The sequence below is a fragment of the Candoia aspera genome, chromosome 15 (assembly GCF_035149785.1).
Source record: "Candoia aspera isolate rCanAsp1 chromosome 15, rCanAsp1.hap2, whole genome shotgun sequence".
Classification (NCBI taxonomy): domain Eukaryota; kingdom Metazoa; phylum Chordata; class Lepidosauria; order Squamata; family Boidae; genus Candoia; species Candoia aspera.
The window spans coordinates 1,479,410-1,505,986 of record NC_086167.1 but is presented as its reverse complement, the minus strand read 5'-3'; the positions used below and the strand labels follow the sequence as shown (position 1 = coordinate 1,505,986).

The window sequence follows — 26,577 nt, the reverse complement described above, 5'->3', positions numbered from 1 at the left end:
CCCAAAAATTCGGAGGGGGGCCGGGAGGGGGGGGGAGGGGAGGGGGGCGCGGCGCGGCGCGGCGCGGCGCAGCCAGCAGCAGCAGCAGCAGCAGCAGCTGACGGCCCCGCCCCCTCGCCCCGCCCCTCGCGCGTGCGCCCTCCCCTCGCCAAGCCCGGGGGCGGGGCGCGCAGGCGCGACCCCATCGGCGCTTGCGCGGTGGCGCCCAGCGTCCTGAGGAAGCGGAGCAGGGGAGCCGCGGCCTCGGCTGTTGCCGTTGGCGCCGCGCCCGGTCGCCCTCCGCGGAAGGAGGCAGCGGCGCTTCAGGTAAGGCGGGGGCGGCGGCCAGGCGCGAGGGGCTCTGTCCCGCGGCCCGGGCGCTTGCCCGCCCGCCCTGCCGCTCGCTGGGCCTGTGGGGCCCGGAGGGCCCGGCGCGGCGGGGCAGGCGAGCCGCGGCCAGTCGGCTGTGGGGCTGCCCCTCGAGGGCCGCGCGGTGGGCGGGCCGGGAAAGGGAGCGCGCACCGGCGGGGCTGCGCGGGGCCCCCGGGGTCCTTCTGCGGGCTGCTTTCCGGGGGGAGGCGCGTCTAGGGGAAGCCCGTGGGGTTTGTCCCCGCAGAACCCCCACCAAGGTAGGGCAGCGAGGAGCCGGGCAGCGTCTGGTGAACGTGGCTGCCGTTAGTCGGGAGTGTTAGAGGCGGGGGGCGTCGCTCCGGATTTAACGGGGGGAGCGTCGCTGAATTGCAGGGTTTCCCAGCCTGGGCCCCTTTAAGATGCGTGGACTGCAACTCCCAGAATTCTTAAACCTTAAACGCAAACGTGGGGTGGGGGGCTTCCTCCGCAGAATTCTTAAACGCATCTTAAAGGGGCCCAGGTTGAGAAACCCTGCTGTATTGTAACAACTTCGACCAGGAGTTACAGGCTGCCCATAAATCTGAATTACTGAGTGGATCCTGATGTGCCAAACAGTCTGGAGCCCTCGGGGGGATTTGCCTGCCTTTTACCCTGCTGCGTTCAGCTCTGAGGGCAATATCGAAACCCTGGCCATTTGGGGGGGTTCGCTGCAAGCCCTTTATGGAAGAAGAGAGTCCCTGATGTAGTCGTGCTTTGGGGGACACATGCACGTTTTTATTTCTGACTTGGGGCTGGATGCTTTAATGGAGGAGGTGCTTGGTAGAAGGAGGGATCGTAAACACACCTTGACCTGAGTGTTTTAAACCCTGCGTTCGTGCTTTGTTGCTTTGTGAAAAAATAATTCAAAAGCTAAGCATAATTTTGATGCTCAATCAGGATTTCTCCATTGTACTGGTTGTCTGTTGTTTACTCTGATGACTGTGTTCCTCTGGCACCGCTTGCTCCTCTTTGATCAAATCGTCACATGGGAATTAATAATTAGTAACATGCCCCAGATTCCTGGAGTGTGATGAGGATGCTGTTCTGTGACAAGCGTATTAATCACTTAAGGAAGACCACTGGAACTTGACATAGTTTAACTCACTAGGTATCTCTGTATCCATATTTCAAACAGAGGATCTGAATCACACTGGACATTCAGTATATGAGATTTAAAGTGAGTTTGGTGTAGGGGGTAAGGAACCGGAGTAGAAACCAGGAGACCCTGAGTTCTAGTCCTGCCTAGAAACCAGGAGACCCTGAGTTCTAGTCTTGCCTTAGGCACAAAGCCTGCTGGGTGATCTTGGGCCAGTCACTTTCTCTCAGCCCTAGGAAAGAGTCAATGGCAAACCCCTTCTGAAAAACCTTGCCAAGAAAACTGCAGGAACTAATCCAGGCAGTCTCTGAGAATTGGACATGATTGAACATATGTATATTTATATAAATTAATTCATTTGGGTAATGACATTAAAGCAGCAGGCTTTTTTGTTTACTGACCTCTTAAAAAAAGATTTGCTGTTATATATGATACCAAGGGCTATTTCTCAAAGCTCTCATTCATTTGTGATTGTGCAAATTAATATAATTCTTAGCAAAAAACTGAGTGTATACAAAATATGGCATGCTTGTGTCTGTCCAGCTCAATGCCCTTCATTGCAAGCTGGACCACAACAAAATGTTGCAGTGTATTCCTGTCCAAGCTAGAGCCAGCTAGCTAAGTCTCTTTAAGAGTGTTGCAGCCCATTCTCCCTCCCTACTTTCTGTAATATCCGTATATGCTTGATCTCCACTGAGCTGTCTTTGACAGCCCTCTTCTCTTCTCCTCCCCCACCCCCTTTTCTTTAAAATAAAATGAATTTTATTTCTTGCAAGCCACCTGTGTGTGAGCAGGGCTCTTTTGGGTATATAAAGATTGACATTGTGCACAGTTTACTGTTCAGGAGTAAGCGTACTGTAACTGGTTTTGAATTTATTCTCAGATTTAAAATGAACGTGCAATGGAGAAGTTTATATTGTTCTGAGCTTGGAATAAAACACCTTGCATTCCAGAGCTTTGTTCCAGGCTTTGGACAAAACTGAGTGTTTTCCTTCCATGTTGTTCCAAGCATTCTGATATCCTGTAATTGAAATTCCTGTAAGCTATGCAGAGTTTGTGGGTGCACTCGTCAATAGAACAGTAGGCACAGGCATGCAGTTGGCTGGAGCTACTTGAGAAGGAATGGAGGTGAGGGGGAGGGGGAGTCAGTTAAATATTATTATTATTATTATTATCATTTATTTAAATTTGTTATAGCCACCTACTCCAGTAGACTCTGGACAATCTAAAGAAGTAGTAGAAAGAGTTAAAAACACAAAACAACACAGACAGCCCTGGCTAAAACTGCAATAGTAGTAACAGTGAAACACATTAAGGGCCCCACAAACACATTAATCCCAGGACTGGGGCCAAAGCCAGATCTTAAGAGCATTCCAGAACCCCAGGAGAGAGCTAGCTGTCCGTATTTCGGGGAGGGGATGCTGTTTTGGGGGGCGGGGCACGATGGAGAAGGCATACTTCCTCCGTTCTGCAAGATGACAACATTTAATAAAGAGGACCTGGAGTACATCAAGAAACAATTGGGGATGGGCGGTCTCTCAGATAACCTTGTCCTATGCCATGAAGAGCTTTATAGGTGACAGCCAGCACCTTGAATTGCACCCAGAAGCCAACTGGCAACCAATGCAACTTGCATAGCAGCAGTGACACACGGGCATAGCGAAAAATGCCTGTTACTGCTGGTGCTGCGTTTTGAATCAGCTGGATGATCTTCAAGGGAAGCCCCGTGTAGAGTGCATTACAGTAGCCCACTCACAAGGTGACCAGGGCATGAGTGACCATCTGAGGGGTCTCCCAGTCAAGGAAGGGGCACACTTGGCACACCAGATGAACCTGTACAAAGGCCCTCCCAGCCACAGCTGCCACCTGCTCTTTCAGGGGTAGCTGCAAGTCCAGGAGGACCCTCAAGTTGCACACCAGTCTCAAATGGGGAATTGGTACCCCATCCAAGACCAACAGTGAAAACATCCCTGACCAGAGGGCCTAACAGCCACAGCCACTCAGTCTTGTCAGGATTCAGCTAGGTCTGTTCCATCCCATTCAGACCTGAACAGCTTCCAGATGCTGGATTAGTACCTTGGCAGCTTCACCTGCTCATCTCAAGGTTGAGATATAAAGCTGTGTATCATCGCTGTACTGATGATATCAAACCTATGGATAGCCTCATCTAGCGGTTTCTTGTAGATGTTAACAGGAGAGGGGAAAGCATCAAACCTTGAGACAACCCATAAGTGAGGGGCCACAGGTGCAATCTCTTCTTCCCCTCCATCAACAGCTGGGGCTGACCACTGAGGAAGGAGGCAAAGCGCTGTAACATGGTGCCTCCCATTCCCAACCCCTGCAGCCTGTCCAGAAGGATACTAAGGTCACTGATACTGAAAGCTGCTGAGAAGTCAAGGGGCACAAGGATGGATGCACCACCCCTGTCCTGGATCCACCAAAGATCATCAACAAGCATGACCAGCAGTGTCTCCGTCCTATACACTAGTCTGAAACCTGACTGAAATGGGTCCAGTTAATCTGTTTCTCCAAGTTCCTCTGTAGCTGCCATCCAACCATCCTCTCCCCAACCTTTCCTACAAAGGGAAGATTTGAAACTGGATGATAATTGTCCAGAATGCTCAGAAATTGAGAATGATTTTGGATTCCTCCTTCATGGATAGATCCAAATTAGAGATCACTGAAACTAGAAGTCTCAAATTCATTGGGTCAATAGTTGCCTATGACTCCCATTCCATCCCCTAATCCTAACATCAGAGTTATTCTTGTAGAAATTGCTATTGCCATAGATTATTTTCACCACAGTATGAAAGAAGTGCTTAACAAGAAGCAGATTGAGCTTTGAGTGATCCCAACATCTTGTCTCTCAGAATAGCATGATAAGGTGTGGCTCTGTGTATGTAAGAATTTGTGTATTTAAGCAGTTACTTAAGTGGACTGCATAGTAAAATCTGGAAGTACTTTTTTCTTGGCCTACAGAAATGAAAGCCATCTCCAAGCTCTTCTACCTTGCTTCATATACTTTGAGTGCAGAGAGGAGCACAATCAGCAAAGCTTCTGGTTGTGGCTATTTTGTTAGAAAAGAACACAGGCAGCATCCAGGACTAGTCAGTCTCCCAGGAAGATAGAGCCTTGGCAGATGGAGTGAGGATTGGCATCATGTCCCTGAAGTATGTTTCTTTTTCTACCATTCCATTCTTTCTCCCCACATTGTAAAACCAGGCATAATTAGCCTCAGACCAAACCAAAAATTGACTTCAAATCAAAGTTTGGAAGTAATTTAAGGAATAAGGATCTCCTTCATTGTTTCTATTGCAAAAGTGGCTCTGTAGATGCAGCAGGCCATGGGCCAAAAACATTCTGTGGTTTCCAAGAAAAACACAAATTAGCATTAGCACACAAAGAGGGAAGGCTCACCTCCTGAAGAGGTGTGCATGTAAAGCAATTGGTCACTGGCTAAAACTGTCCAGTTTAGTGGACAAGAATATTTCAAAGTGTACCATGCTTTATTACCCTTTCTATGCTGGAGATGTAATCACTTTGAAGGAACTTTAGTACATACAGGTAGTCCTTGCTTAATGTCCGTTTGTTCAGCAACCATTCAAAGTTACAACAGCACTGAAAAAACGGACTTGCGATCAGTCCTTGCACTTACAACTGTTGCAGTGCCCCCATGGTCACATGATAAAAATTTGAGCCGGTCCACTCCCCATCCCAGCTGCACACGGGGAGGCATTACGGAAATGTCCCACAGCTGGCAGGTGAGAGCTGCTGTGTGGGTGGGCGGGTGTGTGCTGCTGCCCTGCCAGGAGGGGAAGAAGCTGGGACCTGCTGGCCGGGGTGATCCCTCACGCAGCCCCTTGCTGCGTGCCACTGCTGACAGGACAATCCTTTGCCCGTTTTTAAATTACAGAACTGCATAAGTAGTTCTGTGTGAGTTGGGCGGCCTTATAAATCTGTTTTTTATAAATAAATATTTTTCTCTGTTCCCCCTGCATTAATCGCAGGCTGGGGCACAAGGGCCGCCCTAGCGGGGGTGGCTCTTGGAGGACTGCTCCGGCGGTGGTGGAGTCACTGGCGCGATGGGCCTGGGCAAGGGATGTGGGGCACTTCTCATTGGGTAAGCTGCTGATGGGGCTCAGGAGGAGGTGGGCTCCTAAGCAGGTGCTTCTCTGGGGCTTGCCCCATCGCAGCTGTGGGGCTGCTTCCTGCACCGCAGCTCTGGGGCTTTTTGCCACACTGTGGCTCTGGGGCTGCTTGCACCCTCACACTTCCTCCCCCACCCAGCAGCAGCAGCCACTTACCTGCTTGCCAGCCCGCTTGTGAGCTGCCTGGGACTTGCCCCTTCCTGCCGACTTCTCCACTGCCTCTGGGTGTTGGAAGTTGGTAGGAAGTCGCAGGGAGGTCCTCACTTAACAACCCTCAATCCTCGCTTAAAGACAGCAGTGGGGACTGCAGAGATTGCCGTTGCTAAGTGATGCGGTCACGTGACATCGCGCTTAGGGACAGAAATTCCAGTCCCAATTACTTTTGGGACCTGTTAACCGAGGACTACCTGTATGTTATGGGCATGCTCACATTATTCCCTATCTGTTAACTATTACTACTGTGGCAAACCAGATGGTTGGAAGGTGGTTAATGTATTGTCAAACTGTATCCCCAAATTTGGAATCTTTCAGTCTGTGAAGAACTTTGGATGCCTCAAACTTGAAATGATGTAAAAAAAAAACCCCAAAATGTGATTATGTACTCATGGAAGAAGGCTTGTGTTCCAAATGCTAAATGTTGGCTTAATGAAAACTGTCAGCTCTCAGCCTTTGAATTAGATCTACATCCAAGGAGAGGCAAGACTAGGCTATGTGATCCTGCAGGGATCAGGTGCAAGAAATAATGATGAAATAGAAGATTGTTATGTAATTTCAGGAACCTGAGGGTTTTTTTCACTTTACTTAGTCATCAAATTGCTATTTTTTTTAGAAATTGTTTTGTTCTCTTCATATTTCTCCTTTCTGAGATTTTCCCTCTTACGTGGTTTAGTATAGGGTTGTTGTCTTTTACCATACAGTGTTTTAGTATATATTGTTAGCCACCGTCTTTATAATATATCACCTTTACACAATTGTAATATATAGCTAAATAGTTTGTATATAAAGCTACATTAATAACCCATGTTTAAAAAAAAAATAACTAATATAAACACATACCGTGTAACAGATTTATTTTTCCCTGATTTTTCCCTAGTGCTGTAGAAAATATGATTAAAAACTGCAGTTGTGCTGCTTAATCTACATATTGGTATTTCTGTGAGCAATCGCACTGGGAGATCCCACTGGCCAGCTGGTACATCTAGGGAGAAGCATTCCAGCAAATGCTTGGGCCCAAAGCCACCCAGGGCTTCTAAGTCAACAACACCACCTATTTATTTATTTGCTTATTATTCAAATTGCTATCACCGTCCATCTCCCCCTGAACAGCGGGACTCTGGGCAGTTCAAAGAGCAGTTTTCAAGTGCTGTAGGTTGAAAAGGCAAGAAAGACAGCCAGTGCAGATTGTACAGAATAGATGTTACAGGTCTCCAACCTTGCACACCATTCAATAACAGAATGGCAGCCTTCCATGTAAGCTGGAACTGCCCACCCTTTAGTGGAATGAATTTTAATAATCTAGCAGGAGGATGACTACAATAGAAGCCATTGCAGCCAAATTAGCGATAGTCAAACCAGCTGTAAAGTTGACATTTTGTCACGTTAACGACTGAATAATTTATTACAGCAAAAATCTTGTGGGACCATCATACAGAAAATGTAAATGCAATTACATTAGTGGGTATTTTAATTATTTCAGTTATATTGATGCAGCTTTTGCCCCAACAAGCAGTATCTTAACCTTGTTTGAAAACCCGATTATCCTTGTTCTATTTACATTTCATTCCTAGTTGAAAAAAGTTGGTTGCTCATTTTTTCCCTTAATGTACAGTGCATATGAAATTGCAGATATTGGGGAATGACAGAAACTTAGGTGTACTGATTTGGCCTAGTGCATTAACTCGCCACAGAGTGAAGATTTCAAAAAGGAAGCATTAGAGCCAGCGTAACTTGTACAGTACTAAAGTTTTCATTATTAGATCTTCTTACCGTATATTTTCAGTTAAGGGCCTCAATAAAGCTATTACTCCAAACTGATAAATACTTGTGAGAGATAAGATGAGAATCAGAGAGGGTAAAGATGTCAGAGCTATCAACAGCATCAAAGCCATGAAGTGCCGGGCAAAGGGTCTGCTGAAATTGGGAAGAGCAGAAAGAAGAAACAGCAGGTTTATACTGCTGTGGGTGTAAGCAGGAATGCTACCATCACACTTAGAGAATGCAAACAATTTTTCAGTCTGGATGCAGTAAAGCTACTTATCAAGTCAAATGGTGTTGGTGTTTGAAAGACTTCTGCTGAGTTGGGCACAGCCGAGCAACCTAGTTAAGCCACGTGATATTAGGAGACTAACGACCCAGTTCTGGTCCAGGGAACCGAAGGTATTGGCCATAGGATTTGTAGTCTTCAGAAGGTACCAGGCAGGGAGAGGCTGCCTTAAGGTGTGTGAATTGTGCCTATATAAATAACAAGGCCCTCAATTTTCTTTCCCCAGATTTGTTAGTAAATGTATATCAAGCAGGCAGCCAAGGATGAAGAAAGCAAGCCGGATCGTTAGTTCGGTGCCCAAAGTGCCTGGAATAACTAAAATGCAAACAGTGGAGAAAGTTAAAACAGAGAACAGTTCTGCACCATCTACAATAACGAAACTTGCAAAAGCAGGAACAGCAGCATCTTTCCTGAAGGTATTGCCACAACTCTTTTGAAATACAATGAGGGGATGATTCCAAGGCTCAACTATTGGTATAATTGAGATTAACTGACATAGCACAAGTCAAATTGCTGCAAACATTTATGCTAATTGACTGCTTTTTTTGACTGCAGAGGTCATCCAGACGTGCAGCCAATGCTGTCTCAGTACTGTCACTGGGCTGATCTCTAGCTGAAAAGGGTCCAGATTATCCATTTCTTCCAGGGACCTCTGGAGCTGTAAGCCAGCAACCTTCTCTAAAAAGGGAAGGTTGGAGAGTGGATAAAAATTGCCCAGATCTGTTGGGTCCAGATCTGTGGTCAAGGCAGGTGGGGCCACACCTCCCACAGAGAAGTCTGGGCCCAACTGCCTGTCATCTCCCAGGAGACCTTGATTAACCAGGAGGAACAGGGATCGCATGTGGCTGAACTCACAACACCAACTCTGTCCCTTTCATCAGAGCCAACAGGCTTGAACTCTTCCTGATAACTAGGCCAGGCTATGCCTCAGGCAGTTGGTGTAGTCGGATTCCAACTCTGAGGGAATCTGAGCTTGCTTGCTTGCTTGCTTGCTTATTTATTTATATATATATATATATATATATATATATATATCCTGCCTTTATTATTATAAATAACTCAAGGCAGCAAACATACCAAATACTCTTTCCTCCTCCTATTTTCCCCAGAACAGCCACCCTGTGAAGTGAGTTGGGCTGAGAGAGAGGGAATGGCCCAAGGTCATCCAGCTGGCTTTCATGCCTAAGGTGGGGCTAGAACTCAGAGACTCCTGGTTTCTAGCCCAGCGCCTTAACCTATAGACCAAACTGACTCTTTTATCCAGTTGATGCCTGGAATAATCCTCACAGCAGCCCTGCATTTCTGTGGCCCCTCCTTACCTGGGAGGGGCCGAGTTACTCTGGCCACCGGTTGGCATTCATTTCATTGGCACAGATGTCATGCCAAACCATGACTTGGTGTACCTTATTTACTTGGGTTCTCTGAGGCTGCCAGCACTCAGGAATTCAGGTCTGTCTCTGTTAAATGATCATTAAAAAATCATTCATAGTAATTATAATAACAAATATAGTTAGCAAATAATAACTAGGATTTGCAGGCTGTTTATTTACATGCCATTGGTTCCTATAAGACTCCCAGCAGCTAACAGTAACAATAAAGCAGAATGATGCAAGTTAATTAAAAGCATGGCATTATAATTTACAAACCAGTCATAGTTATTTGTTAAACATAGTAATTTGTGTTGCCTACCAAACTGACAAGTTTTAGGAAGGCTACACTGACTTTGGAAAATATAAGAAGCTAAAGTAGTAGATGTAAAACTAATTTGAATAAGCTGGTTCACTGTGTGGAAAATAACATTGTTTTGCCCATTCAATTTTTTCTCAACAAAATTTTCCTTTTGTTCTACACTGGTGAAACCTGTTCATCTAGTTGTGGAGCTGTTCATTTTTTGATGCATGGCAGTCTGTGGGCATGGCAGAAAGGAAATCATATTTATCTAAAGAAGGAACTTAATATTTCTTTCCTTCTGTGTTTAGAGCATCTCAGTAACAAAATCAGTGCAAGCTTCAAACTTCTTTAGGATCTGAGTTTTCAGTACAGGTATATAAATAAACTTATGGAATCGCTAAGGGTCGGATACGACTGAATGGATAATTCAGTTCGATATAAACAAATACAAATTAAATAACAGATTTATTGGAAATGGCAAAACTTCAAAAGAAGATAAATATGTCAAAATCATTTTGAAAATGAAAACAAACCAAGGAAACCTGACCACTCTTTCGACGTTTGTTCAGAGCCAATTTGGTATAGTGGTTAAGGCACCAGGGCTACAAATCGGAAGGCTGTGAGTTCTAGTTCCGCCTTAGGCACAAAGCCAGCTGGGAAACCTTGGGCCAGTCACTCTCTCAGCCCCAGGAAGGAGGCAATGGCAAACCACTTCCAAGAACCTTGCCAAGAAAACTGCAGGGACTTTAGAGGATCAGACATGATTGAATGGGGGGGGGAACGCTTGTTCATCTGGATTGATTTTATGAATCTGTTCTGATTTCTTTATTTTCTCTTCTGATTGTGATTTCCATCTATTACGGTCTTTTTTCTGATCTGTGGCAAGCCCTACTAAGATTCCTCCCATATAAGCTTTACTTGTCTCCCATATACAGTAGTTCTCTCTGACATCCCTGGAGTTGTATTTATTTTTTTTAAAGATTAATTCTTTGCATTTCTGCAGTATGCTTTCTTGAAGTAACAGCCGCTATATTCACATCACCTTCTGAAGGTTTTGCTTTGAAGACAATGGAACGAGCTTCTTCAGGACTGCGTTTGGAAGCCTAGAGCATGACTAATGCTGGTCATCATTTTCAGTGTAGATTTTTCCAGGCTGATTCATGCAGCTCTTTTTACAGCTTGACCTATTTGGCTCAGTAATAAACAGTTCTTACCTGCACAGCATGTCTATAATTAACCTACTTAACTTTTTAAAGAAAAAATGGGGTGTGGCAGAAATGCACAGTGGGAAGGAATGCTTAATCTGTGTAGATTTGTTATGGATGATAGGTGAGCCACTGTAAAAAATGATCAGAAAATGAGAAATTTGTTCCATTTTGTTGTTGGAAACTTCTTCTTTTCGAGTCATCAGCCACTGCTGTGCCTTTCTGCAATAGATTAAATGGAAGTGTTCTCATCTGCTCATAATGAAAAGCCAGACGAGAGATTTTCATAAACCACTTCTTGCAGATAAAAGATGAAACCTGAAATAATAAATAGTTACCTGCGTTAAACAAGCACAATTATAGTTGTAAAGATTAAAAATTATGTGGGCTGGAAAAAAGGTTATATCTTCAGTGAAACTGGTTTTCATTCTGACAATTTTTGTCCTTTTAATTTTGAACCCAAGTGCTAAAACATTCCAGAATAAAATTTTCATAATGTTGATCAAATTGCATATCCCATTTTAACACTTTTTGGTGAGTGCAACACAAATGAAGATTAGAGTAAGGAAGATTCTGGTAAACTGATTTAACGAAATTGGGGCTACCACAAAGAAATCCTTCCCTCGCCCATCAGCCATCTCTGTGCCTCTTGAGGATTCGGCCTTGTGCTGAGTTATGTCTTAGAAGATGGGACTCAGGGCTCTCATTACCAGCACCCAGACTTTTTCCAGTATGGCTGTGTTACAATCAGATTTCTCAGTCCCTGAAAGGGGGATTCGGTGCAAGGTGTATGGATCCACCTTAAGGATAGCCTTTTTAGCATGTACAGCATAGCAGTCACAAATGCTAGGGCTAAAAATTCATGGGTTGGAGCCAGGACAAAAAATGCATTGTTTTTATTTCATTGTAATTAAAATTAAATGTAATTAATATATATAAAATGTTCCCTGTGTATTTAATGTGTTTTCCTTTAAATTACAGTTTGGTAGACAATTCCCTTCTGACTCTGAGGCTTTCTCGTCTTCAGATGACATAGGGCAATTTGCATAGTGTCCCGAGCACCTGGTAGTGCCAGGCTCCCATGGCAGGAGATGCCGTAGGAACCACTTGTATGTAAATGCATGGAACAGCAATTGCATGAACACTGCCCCTGAAATAAAATTGGCATGGCATTGGGAGTGCTTGGTATAAATGTAATTTTTGCCATACAGCAATGGTACATTTGTGGCTGTGAGGATGCCTCACAGACTTTCCTGTACAGGGATAATATTCTGCTCACTTGAACCTGTAATGCAATTGAAAGATATACCTTTCTTCCCTCATCCCTTTAAGGAAAGGGATTCAACTGTGTTTTATATGTAGGAATACTGAATTTTTTATTATTATTGTAGGAAATTTTTATTTATTTATTTTTATTTATTGTATGTATATGCCACCCACTACATAGAAACATGACTCTAGGCAGCGTGCCTGTAGTGGAAAAAAAAAAGGAAACTTCTGACTCGACACTTATTTATCACTTTACATCTATCCTGCAGACAAAGAGCAGCGATGATCTTTTAGCTGGGATGGCTGGAGGGATTAATATCAGCAACGGTGTCAAGGGAAAGAAGAGCATTTGTACCTCAACAGCACCTTCAGCTGCAGGGGCCGCAATGAATAGTGTGGAGAATAAATCGAAGCCCACTACAGGTACAGATACAGAGGTCTTTTTCTTACCACCACCCTGGTTTATCAAGTAAGGGACATTGGCTTAGTTCATGCATGATACTAATCCTCGTTAAGAAGTGGTAGCGCCTGGTTCACCTTGTCTGGGCCAGAACCTAAGCAGGGATAGGAGACCACTATGAAATTCCAGGATTTGGCTAGATTGGCAAGTAAAAATAGCCATGGAAAAAGACAATGGCCAATTACTTCAGTTGTTCCTAAGAAATCTACATCGGTGAGTCAGTGAAGTAAGTTCAGCTGAACTCGAAGGGGGCTTGATTTGTATGTCATGGCCCATAATATGAATAGCTATGTGTTGCTCAGGATATGTTCAATTCAGGCCACTTCCCAATTATCCGGGATCATGAACAGATTGCCAGCTTGTGCATTCCTTATATTTTAAAATTAAACTTGCTGCCGACCGTAAGTGATCATGATATCTAAATTAGCAAACTGAGGTTATATTTACCTTCCATACCAGAACTACAAAATTATTTTGAATTCTGGTTCTGGTTTGGAGGACAAGGAGTAAACAGTAGTGCTTGTGAAAGAAGCCCTTGGATTAGTATTTGATGGCAAGCTGAATATGGGTCATCCGTGTAGTGCAGCTGGAAAAACAAAGGCCTTAGTTTGGGCCATCTGAATATGAAACTTTTTCTCATAAATCAGTTATCAGGGACCTACTTTGTTGCTTTTTTCCTTATTTGCAGTATGTGAGAGGTATATATAGCTAGTAGCCTACTCAGTGTTAACTTTTTATGGCTTTTTGTGGCATGCTTATTTTTATTTCGTGTGCTGCACATAATTATTTTCAATAGTTAACTTCCAAGTATGTGCATTGGAGTTTATAGTCACATATTCCTGAAAAAAACACTTTACCTTGTGCAGAATTGTAATTGAGTATTTTTCCTATCCCTTTAAAACAACACAGGTACAAATCCTGCAGCTAAGCGTAGCACTTCATCTGGAAATAAGGAATCCAGCTCTTCTCGGGAAAGAATTCGCGACCGTTCACGATTGACTCAAAGCAAAAAATTGCCGCTGACTGGGCAGACAGGCAGTGATGTCCTTCTTGCAAAACGTTCCCGTAGCCGTGCTAATCAAGATTCTGACGTTCGAATGAGCAAGTCAAAGTCAGACAATCAGATCAGTGATAAAGCTGTTCTAGAGGCAAAAGTGAAAGATCTTTTGGTGCTAGCCAAAACAAAAGATGTAGAGATTTTACACTTAAGAAATGAACTAAGAGATATGCGTGCTCAGCTGGGCCTTAATGAAGATCAGTTTGAGGGAGATGAAAAATCTGAGGATAAAGAAACTATTGTTGTTCACCAGCCAACTGATGTAGAATCCACATTACTGCAGTTGCAAGAACAAAACACTGCCGTACGAGAAGAGCTGAATCAACTGAAAAATGAAAATCGAATGTTAAAGGATAGATTAAACGCATTAGGTTTTTCTCTGGAGCAAAGGTTGGATAATTCTGAAAAGCTATTTGGTTACCAGTCTCTGAGCCCAGAAATGACAACTGGAAGCCACAGTGACGGTGGGGGAACTCTTACGTCTTCAGTAGAAGGTTCTGCTCCTGGTTCAATGGAAGATCTTTTGAGTCAGGATGAGAATACTTTGATGGACCATCAACACAGTAACTCCATGGATAACTTGGACAGTGAATGCAGTGAGGTTTATCAGCCGCTCACTTCAAGTGACGATGCTTTAGATGCTCCATCATCTTCAGAGTCAGAGGGGCTGCCAAGCAGAGGAACATCCAGGAAAGGGAGCAGCGGTAATGCCAGCGAGGTATCTGTGGCTTGTTTAACTGAGCGGATACATCAGATGGAAGAGAATCAGCATAGTACAGCTGAAGAGCTTCAAGCAACTCTTCAGGAACTTGCAGATTTGCAGCAGATCACACAGGAGCTGAACAGTGAGAACGAAAGGCTGGGAGAAGAAAAGGTGATTCTCATGGAATCCTTGTGCCAGCAAAGTGATAAGCTGGAACACTTTGGCCGGCAAATTGAGTATTTCCGCTCTCTCTTAGATGAGCATCATATATCGTACGTCATTGATGAAGACGTGAAAAGCGGACGATACCTGGAGCTAGAGCAGCGTTATATGGACCTTGCAGAGAATGCACGTTTTGAAAGAGAGCAGCTTCTGGGTGTCCAGCAACATTTAAGCAACACTTTGAAGATGGCAGAACAAGACAACAAGGAAGCCCAAGAGATGATAGGGGCGCTGAAGGAACGGAATCACCACATGGAGCGAATCCTTGAATCAGAGCAGAAGAGCAAGGCTAATCTGGCAGCTGCCTTGGATGAGTACAAAGCTACAGTCTCCAGTGACCAGATCGAGATGAACCGGTTGAAAGCACAGCTGGAACACGAGAAGCAGAAGGTAGCCGAGCTGTATTCGATACACAAATCTGGCGATAAATCAGACATACAGGATTTGCTAGAAAGCGTCAGGCTTGACAAAGAGAAAGCAGAGACATTAGCCGGCACCCTACAAGAAGAGCTTGCTCGTACACGTAATGATGCCAATCGTCTCCAAGATACCATTGCAAAGGTAAAGTTCAAAAAGTGTAATCAGACAAGAAATCTTTCCCAAATGTCTCTGTGTGGTGCAAGTGGGAGGCAGACAACTCACTTAAAAGCTGCTGTGAGCATGTGGCACGACCTGGCCTGACACACTGAACTGTCATTTTGTTCTCCCTTGAGAGCATAGAGCTAATGCCCTGCTACTTAGCCCACTGACAGATCCTGATACAGCCTTTTAGGCCCACTCTATACTTTAAAGTTAAGGCCCACTTTATTCAGTGGAGTTTTTCCCTCAGATGAATAAAGGTTGGATTGCAGACTTCAGGTTTCAGCTGTACACAGATATAAAAACATAGGTGTATCCAGTGGTGCCCAGAGAGTTTTTCAGTAGCATGGTAAATAAATTAGCTTGGGTAGAAATTGGAATTAACCGTATTTGAACTTTTCCTTGTCAAGTTCAGGGAGTGCACGTGATTTGTATGTCTAGGTCCCCAACTCCTCTAGTTAAAATGGCTCTCAGGCAACTGGAAAAGAATACGCTTGCTAGGCTAACACCTTGGAAAAGCTACTTTGGGGGGACTAATCTGAAGAGGTGTCTGGTTCATGAATATGCTTCTCACATTGATAGGAAGCTGCCAACTATTCATGGATTCAATTATAATATCTAGTGTGGCAGCGTAGAGAGAGAATTCAGCACTATCCAACATTTAATATAAATTTTATCCAAGGTGCAAGTGTTGAAACTTATTTGGAAGAAGCAATTAGAGTCTGGCCATTTTTCTTAAACTAGATAGAAGATGAGTATAGAGCTTTCCAAGAAGAAGCCAAAAAGCAAATTCAGGATCTGAATATGACTTTAGAAAAGCTACGCGCAGATTTGGAGGAGAAAGAAACAGAAAGGAGTGATATGAAAGAAACCATATTTGAACTGGAAGATGAAGTGGAACAGCATCGAGCAGTGAAACTCCATGACAACCTCATTGTAACGGATCTGGAGAGTAAGTAGCCTCTCTTCTTGAGCTAGGACGTTTTCAGCCACTTTTCTCAGAGAGTGTGGTCATGTTCTTATAACCTCAGATTTACTTTTTTAATCTTCTTGCACTGCTTTAATTGTTGTTAGCATTGTTATTCTCTAGTGGGGGAAATAGATGTCCCCAGTCTGACCATGATGACTGAATTTGAATTAGTTGGATTATGAAGACACCGTGTTTTCACAAACTGCTTTTTATCATTTTTTAAAAAATTATTGGTAGAATTACTTTGGAAGAAGTATTAATAAATAGAAGTTTTAATAATTAATAAATTATAAAAATATTATAAAAATATTTTTTTCAGCTAAAGCAGTAGTTCAGAGCTTCTAATGACCATAGAGCCAATATAAGATTTAATGGTAATTTTCAGTTCTGTTGTCACTAGTTGTCATACTGCTACAAGAAAAAAAATTACAAATTCTTTGTTTCAGCAGCATTTCTAAATGTAGATAGTATCGCCATTTTTACACTGAAGGCTATAATTTTAATACATACAGAAAACTATCCTCCCTCCCTCCCTCCCTTACCCAGGGATTTTTCTGGGTAAGTCTATAAAATAAGTGAAGTAGTTTTTGGCCCAACACATGTAGGGGGCACAATTTAGACCTTTCTTTCATCTGGGAGGAGATGGTTGGTGATCTGGATATGGAGGACAGATCCATCAGCCCTGTGCTCTGGTCAGATCACTCCTGGGCCCAGATGAGATTAATTGTAGGACATTCAGTCCGCCCCCGGCACCTTATAGTTCCTCAGAACTTGGGGATTTTCCCAGTGATCTTGGAAGCAGTTCTGCCAAGTGCCTCATTAGCCACTGGTTACTGGCAGTAACACGGGCCCTTGATCCGATTGCTGATCCCAGATGGCCCCTGGTTTCCTGAAGCGGAATAATCAACTGAAGAGAGGCCTGGACCATCAGTGGAGGAAGACAGAAAGTGAATCTGACCAAGCACAGGTTTTGAGTTCAAGGTCAGGTCTGTTCTGTGGTAGTGAGGAAGACAAAGTATAATTGTATCTTCAGCCTTACTGTGTTGGTGAGCTCTCATTAGGAGCCTTGTTTAGGATGGTCAATTCCCTTTTCAGGAAAAAATGTTAGGTAGATCTTTTACCGGGTTTTTGTTGCTTATTCGTTTAGTCGCTTCCGACTCTTCGTGACGTCATGGACCAGCCCACGCCAGAGCTTCCTGTCGGTCGTCAACACCCCCAGCTCCCCCAGGGACGAGTCCGTCACCTCTGGAATATCATCCATCCATCTTGCCCTCGGTCGGCCCCTCTTCCTTTTGCCCTCCACTCTCCCCAGCATCAGCATCTTCTCCAGGGTGTCCTGTCTTCTCATGATGTGGCCAAAGTATTTCAGTTTTGCCTTTAATATCGTTCCCTCAAGTGAGCAGTCTGGCTTTATTTCCTGGAGGATGGACTGGTTTGATCTTCTGGCAGTCCAAGGCACTCTCAGAATTTTCCTCCAACACCGCAGTTCAAAAGCATCGATCTTCCTTCGCTCAGCCTTCCTTATGGTCCAGCTCTCGCAGCCATATGTTACTACGGGGAACACCATTGCTTTAACTATGCGGACCTTTGTTGTCAGTGTGATGTCTCTGCTCTTAACTATTTTATTGAGATTTGTCATTGCTCTTCTCCCAAGGATTAAGCGTCTTCTGATTTCCTGACTGCAGTCAGCATCTGCAGTAATCTTTGCACCTAGAAATACAAAGTCTTTCACTGCCTCTACGTTTTCTCCCACTATTTGCCAGTTATCAATCAAGCTGGTTGCCATAATCTTGGTTTTTTTGAGGTTTAGCTGCAAGCCAGCTTTTGCACTTTCTTCTTTCACCTTCATCATAAGGCTCCTCAGTTCCTCTTCGCTTTCAGCCATCAAAGTGGTATCATCTGCATATCTGAGATTGTTAATGTTTCTTCCAGCGATTTTAACTCCAGCCTTGGATTCCTCAAGCCCAGCATGTCGCATGATATGTTCTGTGTACAAGTTGAATAGGTAGGGTGAGAGTATACAGCCCTGCCGTACTCCTTTCCCAATCTTAAACCAGTCCGTTGTTCCGTGGTCTGTTCTTACTGTTGCTACTTGGTCGTTATATAGATTCCTCAGGAGGCAGACAAGGTGACTTGGTATCCCCATACCACTAAGAACTTGCCACAATTTGTTATGGTCCACATAGTCAAAGGCTTTAGAATAGTCAATAAAACAGAAATAGATGTTTTTCTGAAACTCCCTGGCTTTTTCCATTATCCAGCAGATATTGGCAATTTGGTCCCTAGTTCCTCTGCCTTTTCTAAACCCAGCTTGTACATCTGGCAATTCTCGCTCCATGAATTGCTGAAGTCTACCTTGCAGGACCTTGAGCATTACCTTACTGGCATGTGAAATGAGTGCCACTGTTCGATAGTTTGAACATTCTTTAGTGTTTCCCTTTTTTGGTATGGGGATGTAAGTTGATTTTTTCCAATCTGATGGCCATTCCTGTGTTTTCCAAATTTGCTGGCATATAGCATGCATTACCTTGAGAGCATCATCTTGCAAGATTTTGAACAGTTCAGCTGGGATGCCGTCGTCTCCTGCTGCCTTGTTATTAGCAATGCTTCTTAAGGCCCATTCAACCTCACTCTTCAGGATGTCTGGCTCTAGCTCACTGACCACGCCGTCAAAGCTATCCCTGATATTGTTATCCTTCCTATACAGGTCTTCCGTATATTCTTGCCACCTTTTCTTGATCTCTTCTTCTTCTGTTAGGTCCTTGCCATCTTTGTTTTTGATCATACCCATTTTTGCCTGGAATTTACCTCCGATGTTTCTAATTTTCTGGAAGAGGTCTCTTGTCCTTCCTATTCTACTTGGATTCACCAAAATCTTGATTCTGCACGGGCAGAGTCCTTTGTGGTGACTGGGTGCCGTCTTGGTCTCCTGCGGCCTGGTGGTAAGCATGCTGCTTGGCAGCCTGTTCTGATTTTTGGCTCAGGACAACTGGTTTGTAGTTTTCCATATCCCTCCTTTTTTCCATTTTTGAATATTTGAACTACATTTGCTCTTCTATAGTCTGCTGGCATCTCACCAGTTCTCCAGAATTTTTTAAAAAGTATAGGTAATGGTTTTGAGTTCTGGTCCTGGAAAGGTAGTATGATAGGTTGTTACTGTATCTTTGTGAATTCTGAACTGTGCCACACCCACCCTTCTGCCTGGAGTCCAGCAGGCCCCACCCTTTCAGCCTCTAAGGGTGAGCTTTCCCCCAGGGGCTGGGAGGGGTTAGGGTTGTATGGATTGATGGATGGGATGGGGTTTCCTGGTCTCTGCTTGTTTTTGTTTTTGTTTTGTTGTTGTGAGCCAAGCCAGGTGGGTGGCCATATAGGTCGAATGAATGAATGAATGAATGAATGAATGAATGAATGAATGAATGAATGAATGCAGCATAGATGCGAATAAAATAGAGATGGCAAAGATGTTTACTAAATCAAAACTTCATAAATATGGGGATTATTAGCCTGTGCCTTGTACTAGGACAGAAATAAAGTTACGTTTTCCTTTTTGAAATATTAAAATATAGTAAAGAAACAGGTTTGAAAATCAATTTTAAACGGACTGTTTTATCAACATTGACCCCAATTATTTTAGTTTTTCATTGTAGAAAATACTGTAGTGAGAGAGCTTTAGTGTTAAGATTAGGGATTTGGAATTTGCTGGAGAGGGGGGTGGGTTATGGAATGCAGGTAGTTTTGGATTATAAGCTTTTCAAGGGGAGGGGAAGGGTGAAATCAGGACATTTGACAAATGTCAAAATGGTGATTGGGGTTAGGGAAATAGAAGAGAACTAATACTACTTCATTGTATGATTACATTAACAGAACCTTGCAAGACTGAAAGTATTTCCCCTCTCCTCTCTCTGTCATCTCCGGAAAACCAGGGAGGGTCCCTTCTGAAACGCTGCCTGTGCTCCACCCCCCGAGGACTGAGCTGCCGCTTTTCAGACCGTTGCCCAGGCTGTGGGCCTTCCTCCTGCCTCCCACAGACCATTGCAGGATGTTTTAATGGGGGCCTGAATCACAGCCATTATGGGCTGGGGAAGATAGGGCGGGGGACACAGGGTAGGCCATTAGCAAAGAAGGGAGACTCGCGCTGTATGGCAGGCCCCTCCTAAGCCAGTTGCCCCAGGCGGCCAAACCCCCTCCAGAAAGGAAGAGCATTTCTTGAGCTCGCCCTCCTCTGGAAGGCGACAGATCCAGGACGCAGCAGGGGTCTCTCCTGCAGGGCTCTTGTCCTTCCTATTCTATTGTCTTCTTCCACTTCTGCGCATTGCTTGTTTAAAAATAATTCCTTATCTCTTCTGGCTAACTTCTGGAATTTTGCATTTAATTGGGCATATCACTGTTGCCTTTTGCTTTCCTTCTTTCTTGGGCTACTTCTAGTGTCTCGGCAGACAGCCATTTTACCTTCTTGGTTTTCTCTTTCTTTGGGATGTATTTTGTTGCCGCCTCTTGAACAATGTTGCGGACTTCTGTCCAGAGTTCTTCTGGGACCTTATCTACTAAGTCCAGTCCCTTAAATCTATTCTTCACCTCCACTGCATATTCCTTAGGAATATTAGTGAGCTCATATCTAGCTGATCTGTGGGTCTTCCCTAATCTCTTTAGTCTGATCCTAAATTGTGCAAGAAGAAGTTCATGATCTGAACTACAGTCAGCTCCAGGTCTTGTTTTTACCGACTGTATAGATGTCCACCACCTTTGGCTGCAAAGGATGTAGTCATGTAGTCAGTGAGGTAGAAACAAAAAAATGTATAACCATTAAAGGACTGTTTTATACTTGGTGAAATAATATCTAACAGATGGAACTTGGAAATCTAACATTTTAGGACTAAACTGGTCGCAGTATCGGCACAGTCTACCATACCTCAGGGATTAAGATCTAAAGGAAATAATTTTACAACCTCTAATAAAAAAAGAATGTAACGTTGTTGCCCTGCTAGATATAGAAAGGTGTTACTCAAAATGGGCCTTTGCTTTCTCCTTTAACATTTCACTAGATGGCGTTCTTGGATTTTGAAAGCTGGTGTTATGAGCTGGAAAGCCAAACTCTGAATGTCAATGTTTAACCTGTCTTAATAGCAGCTTTTAGGCAGAACTGCACTATTTGAAAAGTTAACCTGAAATAAACATATTTTGTCCTTGAGACAAGCTAAGGAACTTCTTACTAAAATTCAGCGGTGCATTTATTGATCTAATTTATCCCCCCCCCCATCTCCTCCTGTTGGAGGCCTCTGGGCGGTTTACAACAAGCGATTAAAACCATCACAATAATACAAAAAATAAAATACAGTAAAAATACTATAAATAGAAATAAAGAATAAAGAATAAAAAATCCAAGCGGTGAAGCATCTAAAACAGTCCAAGAGTGGGAGGAGTGGTCTATAACAACCATCCCCATGTAACTCTATTCCCCTCTTCACCCCAAGCGAGGCGGCAGAACCAGGTCTTCAGACTCCACCAAAAGGCCAGGAGCGATGGGGCAAATCTCACCTCCGGGGGCAGCATGTTCCACAGGGCGGGAGCTACTGCGGAGAAGGCCCGCTTCCTGGACCCCGCCAGATGAAATTCTTTTACAGACGGGGTCCGCAGCATGCCCTCTCTGCACGACTGGGTGGGACGGGTTGATGTAGTGGGGAAGAGGCGGTCTCTTATACATTTGCATAAGGATTAGAGATGTTAGTTGGCTCCCAGGGGAGAAGGTCTTCCTAGGTGTAGGTCACCACTTTTGCCATAGCATGTACACCAATGTCTTTGGGGACCAAACTAATATGCTTACCTCTTCCTAGACACCTTTATTATTTTTATGCATTAGGGATACTTTTATATAACAGTTTTGCAGTACTTCTGTTCTCTGTCCAGAGGACTTTGATTATTAGCCAGATTAAGAATATAATATATGCATGAAATGTATTCAGGTGCATTGTTAAATCCTGTGCTGCTTTTCATCTGCCAGACACAGTTAAGAAGCTTCAGGATCAAAAGCACGACATGGAAAGAGAGATCAAGACTCTGCACAGGCGGCTTCGGGTAAGTCATCGAGTTTAATGCTCTGTACTCGAGAGAAGCAGCCATGGGTCTACAAGAGCTGAGATACATCCATGTCCTTCAAGGCTGAAGCTGTTGCTTTTATTTTCTTGCTGATTTTGTGTTTTATTCTGGTGTCCTCCTATGGCTGATAACCTTTGCCGCTAGTTAATTTTTTTTATTTAGTCCGTTTCGCTTCTTCTTTTCTTTCATAAAGATTTCAAAGGAATGCATGCCTCTCCTACAGTTCTTTTTTTCTCAGATTCATGAGGAGCCACTTAGGTCATTAGATGCTGCAGCCTCCTTTGGGTAGGAATGCAGAAATAAGCCATCCGGGATGGCTGTTAAGACCCCAGTTGAGCACATTCGGTGAAGGGAAGCCTGCCCCTCTCTTGGTCACTCATTCTGCTTTCAAACTGCTCCTGCTGAAAGGCAGGACCTGAAGTGAGATCAGACTAACGTGGGATACGTCCTGGAACTGTACTGCCTCTGGTTTGGAAACTGCACCTGCCTGTGCCTTTTGGCAGCCACAGTGTGCTGCTGAATCCTATTCAGTGTCTAATGGACAACTGTCGCAAGATCCTGTCACAGTGCTGCTGCCAAGTGAAGCATCCCTTGCTTCAGATCTCCGTATTTCATTTCAGCTTCACGTTGTTTCTGTTAAATTCCGTAATAATATTCTCAGCCCATTTCTCTAAGCTATTGTGATCTTTTTGGAAGTTATTTCTGTCCTCCAGGGCCTATGCTATCCCATTCGATTTTGCTTTGTTTGCAAATTTGCTGAGTAATCTTTCCACATCCTCATCCACAATACTAATACAAACATTGATGAATCGTTGAACAGCACCCCCCACCACCACAGGCAGGGCAAGTGCCTGCACAGAAACAGAGCAACCCCCCTCCCTTCTACCACTGAAGATGCTGCCTAGTCAGGCAACAAAACATCTGCAAGGAAACAGCCGAGCTCAGAGAGCACCAAGGGCCCCAAGGTCACCTCCCTCCCTCCCTGCACAGGCTTACTAGTTCGGTGCAAAAGTATGCCGAAGACCCACCGGCACAGGAAAGTTAGGTGTTCTTTTTGTCTTTTTACAATGTTGCCTTTGCCTTTGAGAGGAGGAGAAATCAGGGCTGGGGGACACAAGGCTCTCAGCTGACCTGTGATCCTCCGCAGAAGGAATTAGGCAGAGGAGGAGGGGCTTTGAGTGGCAGCAAGGGAGGAGGTGCATGAGCGAGGTGAGGGGTTTTCAAGCACCAGGCAGAAAGGGGGAGGAGACACAGGGTGGCTGTACTGGGAGGGAGAGCCCAGAGCAACTCGCAGCCTCGCTGTTTTGCGAGCTGCAGCATTTTAAGAGCAGTTTGGGAGAAGCTGACTTAAGGCCAGGAACAATGTCCTTCGTGGTGTCCCTAGCAACCCAGGCAAAGGAAGCCTCCTTTTTAATTGGGGGAGGGGCTTTGGTGAATGAAAATAATTGCACAGAATAAAAATTGGGGGCAAGGACTAATAATAAGATTTCCCCAGACTATTCCTGATCCCATTCAGAAATCCACACTGGGATCACTCATTGACTATGGTATCTTTAGCATCAGAAACAGCTGATAACAACATGGAAGAAGTGCCATGACTTCATTTTTTAAGATATGAAAAAAGGTAGCTTTGTGTCTGCAGGAAAGTTGTTTTGTCTTCTTTCTGCCATGCAAAAGTAAGCTTATTTTTCGCATTAAAAATACAGTTTTAAATTTGATCATTTTTGTCTCTTTCTAATGAAACAGTTTTATTTTATGAAGTTGTATGATTCTATCATTGCTTTATTTGATACACATCATACTGTATATTTATTTCTTGCCCAGTCCTAACCCGACTGCAATGGTTAGCTTTATTTTGGGTCTGGATGGGTCACGTCGATTTATCATTTTAAGTTGTTGCTGTATCACAAGCCCCTCCCTCGCCATCTTTTTTATCATTCTGGAACTTCACCCCTTCATTCTGCTCTTCGCAGTTGCCTGGTGGAAGATGTGCTTTCAGAGAGGTCTGAGCCGGACTATAGTAACACGGTCCGTTGGACTGTAGGCAGCTGGCAATATACTTTAGCAAGTCAGTTCCTTAAAACAGCCACGTGTCTTTCAGCGTGCCCACTCCAGTTATGATGGATTTTGTTTTGTTTTGTTTTATGTTGATACTGTTAGCCACCCTGAGCTTTTTCGGGAATGGGTGGTGTGCAAGCAATTAAATAAAAGAAAACAAATTTTTCGAATCATCATTCCCACTTTTTTTACAATAACATCCCACTTGCATGTCTTTAACTGATGTTCTTCTGGGCTTTCCACATCAGACCCCATGAGAATCAGCTTAAAGCTTTTCTGATCAAGCTCAGCATGCTTTGGCCAAACACACTTTTTGTCAGGTGCAACCCATTCTAAGCCAACAGCCAACCATTCAGGCAACTGAAATGATGCTCCCGGAAAGCAGATCTCCCCATCAACACTGTTGCATAATGAGTAAGTCATTTGTTGCTGTGCTGCAGCTTCTTTCCCTTCTCAGTCCTTCTCCATGGACCAGAAAGGTGGATGAGAACACCATCCGAGCCTCGGGGTTCTTCAGCTTCCTCTTCCTTGATTGTGAGATTCCACGTGTCCTTTATCCCCACATGACAGTGGATTTAATAAGTTTTGGTAGTTGTTCTGTCACACCCTTCATTCACACTCCCAGTAAGCAGGCATATTCCATGAGCCCATGAAACAGATCAGTATATATCAGTTTCTGTTCCTCATAGTATTGAGTGGCTAATTACCATCGCGCTTTTCTCTTCCCTCTGCAGTCACCCTCCTCTCTTGTTCTTCAGTTGTGTCCCTTTCTTCTAAAACCTCGGAGCATCGTTTTTTCTGGGAGGGCCTGGCAGCTTTTGGGCCTCAGAACCACAGAGTTTCTTTTAAGGCTTTGGGATTTGCCTGTCAGTTTCACCCACTGGCTTGCTTCTTTGCTGGATCTTCTTCGATTTGGAGAGTTGGTTTCTCTTACTAGCTCTTCGTATAGAGCCTCCTTTGCTGGAGCTGATCCATGTTGTCCTTTGCCATTCACTGTACCAATCCTCAAAGCATCCTGTAGGCCTGCGCTTGCTGCAAATATATGCCAGGTTGTTTTTAGATAGGAAGACAGACATGGCATAAGCACGATAGGTCATGGCTGGCTTCACTTTTTTGACTGTTCACTTACAGAGAAAGTTTGTAGGAACCCCCCCCCCCATCACATTCCATTCAGTCACTTGGTTTGCTTGCTTTCTTAAAACTGGTTGCCTTTTTAATGTTTTACAGCTTCTACAGTTGCTTTGCTATCCGTTCATCACCAGCAGCTCTTGGGACACATGCCTTGCGATCAGTGGCTGTTCAGGAGAGGGGGTTTCATCCCCTGCACGCCCCCCCCCCCCCGCAGCTGAGCACACAGACTCTCAAAAGATACTGCTTTTCCTTGTCTCTTCCTCCACTTGAATTGTGCTCCTATCAATGCCCTCCCTGGAAACTGGCTGCCTTATGTCTGCTTATTTTCAGGAAGAGTCTGCAGAATGGCGGCAGTTTCAAGCAGACTTGCAGACTGCTGTGGTCATTGCGAATGACATAAAATCTGAAGCACAGGAAGAAATTGGAGACTTAAAGCGCAGGCTGCATGAGGCTCAAGAAAAGAATGAAAAGCTCACAAAGGAGTTAGAGGAAATAAAATCACGCAAGTATGTTAATGAAACGTATTTATTTTTATTTATTTATCATGTTTTTATCATCGCCCATCTCCCCCACATATTATCATTTATAATTTGTCCATGGTAATTCCTTGAATTTCTGAAAGCTGCGCAGCAAGCAGTTGCTGAACACATGGGAAAATATCGAATAACCTACAATCTTTTTTGCTCATCTCTTAAGGAGGTTTATAAAACCAGTGAGTTTGTTAATGCCTCCTTTTCCTTGCCTTTGCCCCGTCCACCAGTTCTCTCCAGACACAATTTTTTCCTGCTCATAGACTGCAATATCTTTTCTAATTAGGTAAGATGAAGTGGAGATGCAGATCTTCGAGGCCCCTCCGCATTTCCTTCCTCAGACGAGTTTTTGCTGCCTTCATAGTATTTGGACTGGGCCCTGGGGCTGTTTACTGCCCTGCCCCTTTGAGTCTGCAAAACAGAAAATGGAACCCCATGGAGGAAGCGTAGACAAGGAGGAGATGGGCCCCCGAGGTCTCACTCCTCCTAGTCGTGTTCACCAATTGGGTTGTCCGTCCCCTTTGTGGTGGGACTGGGCGGGGCTTGCCTTTTCCGCTCTCCCCACTCCAGGGTCTGGTGACATGTGGGTCTCCAGACTTTGGATGCACTCAGGTAGCTCGCCATAATGATTGAAGTAGAGTTTCATCCCAAGTTTTCAGTGCTTTCCATAGCTGATTTTTCTAATATTGAATTCCTTTCTTTGAGGGGAAAAAGCAGTTTGCTCAGTTTCTGTAGACTCAAATTGTGGCTGTT

General features: G+C 44.1%; 1 protein-coding gene across 2 annotated transcripts in view; it reads left to right on the top strand.

Annotated features, from left to right (window-relative positions):
- Positions 1 to 205: 205 nt before the first annotated feature.
- Positions 206 to 26,577, top strand: part of SPECC1L (sperm antigen with calponin homology and coiled-coil domains 1 like) — a 113,921-nt gene continuing 87,549 nt past the window's right edge. For both annotated transcript variants that reach the window (XR_010068758.1, XM_063315883.1), the window contains exons 1-7: positions 206 to 306; positions 8,103 to 8,292; positions 12,291 to 12,444; positions 13,391 to 15,024; positions 15,787 to 15,994; positions 22,011 to 22,084; positions 25,625 to 25,800. Coding sequence is in view for 1 of the 2 variants with exons in the window: in XM_063315883.1 (XP_063171953.1) it covers positions 8,140 to 8,292; positions 12,291 to 12,444; positions 13,391 to 15,024; positions 15,787 to 15,994; positions 22,011 to 22,084; positions 25,625 to 25,800 (2,399 nt within the window). In the remaining variant the exon portion in view is untranslated. The remainder of the gene's footprint in view (positions 307 to 8,102; positions 8,293 to 12,290; positions 12,445 to 13,390; positions 15,025 to 15,786; positions 15,995 to 22,010; positions 22,085 to 25,624; positions 25,801 to 26,577) is intronic.